At 48.5% G+C, this 8,718-nt stretch overlaps 1 protein-coding gene across 3 annotated transcripts; it reads right to left on the bottom strand.

Moving 5' to 3' along the window:
- Positions 1 to 19: 19 nt before the first annotated feature.
- Positions 20 to 8,662, bottom strand: men1 (multiple endocrine neoplasia I). Of its 3 annotated transcripts, XM_060076944.1 has the most exons (11): positions 7,768 to 8,007; positions 6,649 to 7,135; positions 6,045 to 6,253; positions 5,527 to 5,655; positions 5,378 to 5,418; positions 5,163 to 5,250; positions 4,568 to 4,704; positions 2,593 to 2,722; positions 2,123 to 2,296; positions 884 to 1,468; positions 20 to 765 (listed from the first exon to the last, which is right to left on the bottom strand). In XM_060076944.1, exons 2-10 carry the CDS (start codon positions 7,082 to 7,084, stop codon positions 923 to 925), a joined length of 1,890 nt encoding a protein of 629 aa, XP_059932927.1. In that variant the 5' UTR covers positions 7,085 to 7,135; positions 7,768 to 8,007; the 3' UTR covers positions 20 to 765; positions 884 to 922. The 3 variants fall into 3 exon arrangements, with proteins under 3 accessions (XP_059932927.1, XP_059932926.1, XP_059932925.1); XM_060076943.1 differs by lacking the exon at positions 7,768 to 8,007 and adding an exon at positions 8,519 to 8,662 and having other exon boundaries at positions 20 to 1,468; XM_060076942.1 differs by having other exon boundaries at positions 20 to 1,468.
- Between the last annotated feature and the right edge of the window lie 56 nt (positions 8,663 to 8,718).

Below are 8,718 nucleotides of genomic sequence, written 5' to 3'. Positions count from 1 at the left end.
CTCATTAACACCACATCCGTTTCTCGTTTTAATATTTTATTACTTGTCGATTTAAAAACACAAGTTCATTGAGCAAATGTAACTTAGAAGGGGCCCACCTAAAGTGATTCCCTTTGAAACAGTGCCTGGTCTTCCTTCTCTAATCATTAGAAATAGGTCTACATCAGCTACTCTCAAAGCTAAAGGCCACCTACATTGGAGGAACAAAAAAAGGCAAAGTAAGGCAACATATAGCTAGCGAGATAAGCTGACAATAGAGCAGAGTTGGACAATGTTACATGGTAACTATCCTAATTAAGTTTCAACGAGTTTCACTCAAACTGGTGTAAATGAAAAAAAAAAACATGATCTAGGGTTGTAAAAGGTGATAGTCACACTAGATGTGTACTGAACTACTGACGAAGTGGATGGTTATCAAAAAATCTCTATTCGACCGGACAGGACTTCCACATTTCAAACTGAACCACAGCCTGTAGAGTTTGTGAGGGCACGGCTTCGGCACACAGACCGCACACTGACTGACCTCAAGTGTGTGTGGGAGAGAAAGGTATTCGGCTGCAGAAACAGCAGAATCGAACCCTTGTGTGAAAACACAGCTCAAAAAACGTTCACAAACCAACAAAATAAAATAAAAAGACCAAACTTGGAGGAATCCACTAGCGTGTCATCATTTGGCTTTCACAGTACAGCAGAATCTCCCCCGCCCTTCCCCTTTCAGAGAGACTTGTTTTGAGCCTCCCCCGTTCAGAGGGACCCGTTTTGAGACTCCCCCGTTCAAAGGGACCCGTTTTGAGCCTCCCCCGTTCAAAGGGACCCGTTTTGAGCCTCCCCCGTTCAGAGACCCGTTTTGAGCCTCCCCCGTTCAGAGAGACACGTTTTGAGCCTCCCCCGTTCAGAGGGACACGTTTTGAGGCTCCCCCGTTCAGAGGGACTTGCGCTGGCGCTTCAGGAAGGACATGGAGTAGTCCCCGGCGGGGGTGCTCTTCTGCCTCTTCATCTGGACCTGCGACTGGGCCGTGAGCTGCAGCTTGATGGCGCTGGAGTTGACCTTCGCCGCACACAGAAGCCCCTTCATGCCCTTCATCTTCTCGCTCTGGAAGACCACCACGGGGCCCCCCAGGGACCCCTGTGGCGGGGCCGAGGGGGGCGGCGACGAGGGGTTAGACGACGACGGGCTGCGGGGCGATTTGGCCTTGCCCTCCGCGTCCACTGCACGGGGGGCCCCCTGGTGGGACGATCGCCGCCGGCCCCCGACCTCCGCCGCCTTCTTGGGCGGGGCGGAGGGCAGGGGGCCCGGCGGGGACGCAGCCCCCGAGGTAGGCAGGGAGGGGAGGCCCTGCTGCTGCTCCTCCAGGCGGGACTCGCGACGGGGCCCCCGCCGCCGGCCCTCCCGGGGGTCGTCACTGGACTGGTCGTCCTCGTCCTGGGAATCGGGCTCCTTGGTGATGATGGACACCTTCTGGCGGATCTGGGGGGGGGGGGGTCAGGTTTTTAAAAGGGTTTAAATCGGTTTAAAGATGGAAAGTTACCTCAGCTTCAGGCTCTGGCGTTCACCGACCTTGGGGTCGTTTTTCTAGATGCTCAAGTCACAGAATGAGGAATGCTTTGCAGTGGCAACACGCCATTTGTAGACTACTGCAAGCTTTAGAGTGCAGCACATTCATAGTAACCTGGTCTGTTCCTATTCTTTATCTGATGAGGGCCAGGGAGGATTTCTTTAAGGAAACCTCTACCGATGCAACACATTGAGGCTCAAATTGGGATTTTGGATTGTTAAAGAATTTTGTGCAACTTTCCAAAACCACCCGCCATGTTGGCTCACTTTAGTGTTCATTCGGAGCCAGTGTCAAAAAGGCAAAATCCTCCGGAAGCGCAGTTTTATCAAATACCTTTGGCATTTGTGTTTTATTTGGGGTTCATTGCTAGAACAGCATGTAACTAAAATAGAAAAAGTTAAAAAGTGTTGCCACTTGGTGGCCCCTATTGTAAACGAAATCTAATTATACAGGAAAGATGCAGAAACTTCTTCAAAAACCTCTTCCCAGCACCAGAATGGGAGCCTCCACGTGTCAAACCGTTGTGTCCCGGCCCTTTAAGGGGCCGTGCTGTCGTCGGAGCTCACCTGTGAGTCGAAGCGGCTGAGCGACTGCACCAGGTAGGTGGCCCATCCCACGTGGAGCACGGGCGTGGGGCTGCCCTCCTCCCACTTACAGATGCCGTCGTAGAAGCGCAGCAGGTGGGCGAAGCACTCGGCGTCCTGCAGGGCCGAGAACACGGCGGCTTGGCGGGGTTGGTCCTGAGACGGGGGGACGGGGGGGGGGGGGGGGAGAGACACAGAGAGACCAAAACGACTGTGACTGGGGATGGAGAGTCTCCAGAGAACGTGGCGCGTTTGGCCCGGAGTGGGCTTAATAGAGAACCGACCCAATCCATCAGTGCAGAAAGGCATTAGGAGAGACATGGGATGTAATTACCGCCAGCCTATTTCGGGAGGACGGGGGTTATTTAAACATGGCGGCTTTAGGAGGGGAGAGGAAGGGGGCTTGGGTTCCACACAAGAGTATTGAACAGAAAGGTTGAGAAAGTTCCTACCTTGTCCGATTCCTCTCCCTCCTCCCCGGGGCTCTCGGTGGCCGTCTCCTTCAGCAGGGTGGGGATGACGTCGTTGGCGATGTCGAAGAACTCCTTGTAGATCTCCTCGTCCTCGCGGAAGTAGTTGTATCTGATGGTGGAAAATCACAATAAGAACAAAGGGGAGGGTGGAGGGGGAGGGTGTGGTGCATTCCACTGTGGTGTCTGTGGAGTACTGATGTATACTATGCATACACAACAGCAAATTTGTACCGTTTTGATGTTTAATTTAAAGGTGACATATTATGCAATGTTGTTTTTTTAATGTTGCCATGTTGTTTAACGAAAACCTACGCTAGCCTGGCTCGCTCTCGCGCATCTGTGTTCGCGCTCGTGCATGATTGCACGTCCAGGTACTTGGAATGGGTGGAGTCAGAGTCAGCGTTGAAGGAGAGGGGGTAGGACCATTTGAGTTGTGTATTTTCAAAATCTGCGGCCGTTTCGCAAATCCCATACCCAACCTTTAAGGAGATATATTTGCATCTGCAGGTAAAAAAAAATTGGCGTACTAAGCCTATGTACGCCATCTTGCGCTGAAAAAAATCAAACAATTTATGAACCAATCTATTATGCACAGTATGGATGGCAAAAGTGCATTCATACTTAAAAAAGAATCACTGAAGGGCTTTGTTTAAAAAAATTATAACATCGAAATATATCTTACATTCATTCATTGATGAATGAATGATTGACACCATGATTCACAACTTATTTTTACGTTGCTGCAATAACAAGGGCCCTGAAGAAAAAAAACACAAATGCATAAACCGGGTAGGATCCGTTGTTTGAAGATAGGATTGTCTAAATTGCTCTGGCCGAAAAATGAAGAACAATGAGGACGGGAAGAGCTGGGAAGGGAACAGGAAGCTGAGTGATGGGGACGGGAATAAGGCCGGGTTGCCGTGGCAGCGGCAGACATCCTCACACAGGACAGAAGGGGGCTCGGGCCCGTCTAGCCGGCCCACCAGTGGAAGGTATTTTTAGTTTAAGTGGGAGGAGGCCAAGCTTTTTTAACTGTCCCCGTGCAGAGCTTGGGGGACAGTAGTTAGGGAGGGAGAATTCGCCGCGCCTTCCTCGTAAACCCTCCCCCCTGGGAGAGAATCAAGGGTGTCACGCAACAAAAGGGAATGAGTTTTAATGGGAATCTATTGAGGCTGAGCAATCAAATCACCTTTATAAGTGAAGTTTGAAAATAAGAAATATAGGTTGAATTTCTAATTACGTGTTGGGTTGAAGAAAGTGCATGAGAATAGGATTAGTATTTACTGCCACCTGGAGTATGGCTGAGGAAATAACGTCTCATGTTAATGTTGGAGATAATGTCATCTAAATGCTGCTTGAGGCTATAACAATGGCCACTTTAAGATAGTCTATTTCAAAACAGAAACACTCATACTTAATATAAAAACCTGGCCAACTTTTGCGTCAAGAAAATATGACATAACGTTGAGAATGCATCCAACTTCCATAATACATGGCACAGCTACAAATCCAGCTAATAGCAGAGAACAACGATAAAATAAAATGAATTAGATATGATTTGATTAGCTGGTGCTAAATTGATAGGCTTGTAAGTTGTGGCCGTTCCAGGCCTTAAATGAATGGTTATAGAAAAACATTATCATATAGTTTTTAAGCCCATCTTTTTCCCAAGTTGTCAATGCAACCAAAAACAGTCAGCTTTAGAGGAGGCTATTTTCATTAGACGTGAAATGATTATGTTTTGCATACACTCTTAGGAAAGCACCATGTTTGAGGTGGTCCCGCCCACCATCAACATTTAAGAAATGCCTTCTCGCCTGCTTCTTGTAGACTGAATTCATCAGGGAACGGGGCTATATCGCTGTTCAGGATTTCGCTTTCTCCACTAGCTGTAAATTAGTCCTGGGGCAAGGCGTAGCCCAAATATTTATCGACGTTATGCCAACACACTTACTCTTGCATGACCTGCGCAGCCTCGGCCCAGGCCCCGAGCGCGTCGCGCACGTTGCGGTGCCTGTAGTGGAAGCCCGCCAGGTACATGAAGGGGTAGATGTGTTCGTTGTTGTAGTACTTCTGAGCCGAACCCACCGCCTGGGAGGGAATGGGAAAGGGAGATAAATGCACAGGTTCCCAGTGGGCAACCCTACCGTGACATTGTACTGAAGAGAGGCTATGCCTCAGTACTGTCCCTACAAACCGTCTCTTGCATTTTATTTTGTGCATTCCCACGTATTTCAGCACTTGGAATATAAGTTAATTAAAAATGGTATCTCGTTCGAAGGCCTATTTTAAAAAAGGATTATGGAATGTGTCAGTCATTCATTTTCATAAGCCATCTACGAGGCCTGTACAAGCCTTTACAAGAAGGAGTCTGTCCCATTTCATCATTGTCACTTGACTCCTCTGGCTCCGTTCGGATGACCAGGTACCTCAGGGAGTGGCTCCAAACGGAGTGGTATGGAGCACAGGGGCGTTACCGGGACAGGACTAAACTCCACCTATTCCCAATCAACGGCCATCCCCAGCTCATTGATACGTGACGCGTGTACCTTGAGGTGGATCTTGATGGGGCTCTCCTTGCCGGGGATGGGTTCCTGGTCCTCCAGATCAGCCAGGGTTCCCATGGCCATGGGGTATCTGGAACACAGTGCCACGAGCAGAGAAACAGGCACGGTCACTTATTAATATCATTTGTGGGGACGAGTGTATATAAACACATGATATTGATCAGACCTAGTGCCGCCATTAAGGCCCGTTATCCTACCTTTCCAGGTCTCCTCTGTCATAGAGCAACCACAGGAGTTTCTGTAAGGGATTGAAAACAGGAAAATAAATACAAAGAATGTACTCAGGAGGAGCAAGAAAAAGATTGTATTGCGAGATACATGTGCCGACAGTATGGGTATGTGTTACCTGCTGGAGCTGCAATAGCTCAGAGCTGTCCGTGTGCAGGTCCAGCGAAGGGTTGATGGCACACACCATGAAGGCCACCTCCATGTTTCGGTTACACTTCATGTAGGAGCCTTTGAGGTAAAGCCAGCTCTGAATAGAAAATGCACAATAAAACAAAAAGCACATTTGAGCAAACCCATACCAAGACAGAGTAGTGGGTGTATGTAAGCGTGTGTAGAATTATAATCACAATGTTCCACAGAACATTGTTCCTCAACACTTGGGCCAGGTTGTGTTGCTTGACAACCAGACTAATACAGCCACTGCAATGGCCAGTATTTCACCAGAGGGGGGTGCTGTTCCTATTCTTTGGTTATTCAATCACAAGAGACATGTGACTCGACTACTCAATTACACAGATCTGGTTGATCTGGTCACTGCGGACGTTGAAGCTGTGCCAAACGACTTGGACCAAACGACAGGGTCGTCTGCAGCCGTCGGGTGGGGGGGGGGGGGGGGGGGGGGGGCGGCGGCCTCACCTTTTCGTTGACTCCGGTGGTGATGGTTTGACCGCGTCGGTCCTCGTTGCCCTTGCCGTGCCAGGTGACTTCGGCGGTCTCCTCCCCGTTCTTCCCGAAGATCACCCAGGCGTGGTCCTCCGACAGCCCGAGGTGCACGTCCCGCAGCCCCAGTACCTGGCAGGCCGCCACCACCGCAAACGCCACGCCGGAGCTGTCCAGCTTGGTTCCTGCACCACGGCAACACATTGATCAGTCCATCGACAGCATAAAAAAACAAAAACACACACACCATATCGACCATTCAATCAAATGTAACCTGACTGACATAATATGCAATGATTCATGTTTTAACGCTGTAGTATACGACTATACTTGGTCACAGACTGGTTTCGATGCTGAACCACCCGTACAGGCTGAAACAAGGTTACTGATCTGACTCATTACCAATATTGACTCAACAATATGTACAATCATCAACTCGCAACTTTTGAGTTCAGAGCGATCGCACATGCCTCCGAGTTGTCCTACGTTTGCGAGGTCTCTTCTGCATTTGCAAGATACCCTTATCTGATACCGGCCTGGAAACACCCCTGCATGAGGGACCAGTACGAGTCAGACGTACCAGTGATGAGGCTAAAAAGAGACTGGATATGGGCGCGGTCCTTGAAGTAGGAGCGACTCAGACTGTTCCAGATGACGTCCGACACCTTCTTCACCAGCTCCCGGCTGGAGCCCTCGGCCGGGTGCCGGTACTGAGAGAGGTCCACCGCGCCGCGGATCTGGGCCGTGAAGCGCTCGTGCAGCGCCGAGATCATGCCCAGCTCCACCGTCGGGAAGCAAGAGTTCGGGCAGTCCGGCTCGAGGGGCTCGAACTGGACCCCGGGCACGTTGATGGGGATGACCCGGTTCACCGCCAGGAAGTGCTCCACAAAGCCAAGCACAAGGGACAGAAGGGCCAGGTCAGGCTCAGGCTTCCGGAGCTCGGTCTCAAACAGCTGGAACACTCCGTCGATCCCCCGCAATGGGAAGTGTTTTTTCTGGGCCGTATGAAGCCCCATATTATCCTCGTCCAATCACTCGGGTGGACTTGATCTTTATCACCTGCCGTACTGGATGATACAATAACTGTGTTAAACATCAGTCACCTAAATACATTAAGGGTAATAAAATAGCCAACGAGAACCTTGATGTATCCGTTGCTAGGTTACTTATTTGATCATGGAACATGGTCTTTAAACCCACGTACCCGTTATTACAGAGCTGAATCATAGACCGTTAAGAAAAGAAGAAAGCTGAATGGCGCGCTGAGTGGGCGGGGCTGTGACAAACACCATACGAACGCAGAAAGGTGAAGCTACATATTACAACGTTAGCAATAAAGCATTTTAAAGATAAAATGGTTGTGAAAGGTACATTAAGTATCAATGTACAATTTCTGATAGAAAATATACATTTTCCAGCATTATATTAAACTATATAGACTGAAAGACGCCATATAGCATCCCCAGCATTATACTACTGAACGAAAACACGTTATAATCGAGGTTTATTTCATATCTAAGAAAAGAAAATAAGAACACACATTCATCCGAAAAACACTGGCGAAAGAAACGCATAAAAAATATTGTGTAAGGATGGGTGATGACAATAGTTAGCTTAGCTACAAGTGGCTAGTTAGCCTTCTGGTTGCCAGGCCAAATAATAGATAAGATACACTTTCCACACAAGGTTACTCTGATACCTTAGAAATTTTGAGGAGCTTCGGTGTTACCAAATCGTTGTTCATTCACCGGAGAGGGCATACAAATCCAACCTTTTGCCGGTCATTACAAACGCACTTGCTTTACAGCCGCAGCCACATGTTTTTGTTTGTGTCTGTCCTTTTGCCGCTCAGTTCGGGCTGTTCGAAGAAGACCGTGGACCGCTTCGCATACGTACGCCTTGTCGTGCCAGATCTCACAGCAACTGAGACGCCCATGTTGAAACGCCCCAGTCCCATCCACATGACATATCTGACGCGTGTCTAGAGCGCTTAGCTGACGCAAACCCCAAATGCATGCATGGAAATGTAGTCGTTAGTGACAGTAGTCCTGTAACACAATCCCCAGCAGAGGGCCACATTGTCACATGATGCCCCAAACCATGGTTACTGAACGAAACAAAGTAAACGTTACATAATTGGAAAAAATGCGTGCTAAAATATAGATTATATTATATAATTTTGGCATTATCTGAAGATAACACCAAAAAATATAGCGACAGAATTGCACATGCAAGCTAATTGTAGGCAAAATATGTCAATCGTGGTGATATTTCCGCAGATGATTATGCATTCTTACCTTCACCAATATTCTAATGAAAATAAAAAGGGGATTTCAGATGTGGGGATTTCCAACGTTTAATGTTAAACAAAATGCAACGGTATCGTGTCAATACATGACGGCACTTGGTTGCTGAGTATGCCTTTAAGCGAGCCCATGTCTGGTTCTCACCGTGATATTTTCCTTCCACAGAGTCCGCCTTGTTTCGCCGTCTATCGTCTCTGACGTCTCGCTCCTAGCTCTAGTAGTAGTCAGTGCTCTGCTCACACGTCTGCTCACAGGGAGAAGAAGGTGGACAAGCTGCATCACCGGCCGCTCTTAGGGACTACGTCTACGTTGAAAGCCAGACAAATACATTAGATAGTTCAAAT

The sequence above is a fragment of the Gadus macrocephalus genome, chromosome 17 (genome assembly GCF_031168955.1).
Source record: "Gadus macrocephalus chromosome 17, ASM3116895v1".
In the NCBI taxonomy this organism is placed as follows: domain Eukaryota; kingdom Metazoa; phylum Chordata; class Actinopteri; order Gadiformes; family Gadidae; genus Gadus; species Gadus macrocephalus.
The sequence above is the reverse complement of the archived record's forward strand: the minus strand, read 5'-3'. Positions and strand labels throughout refer to the sequence as shown.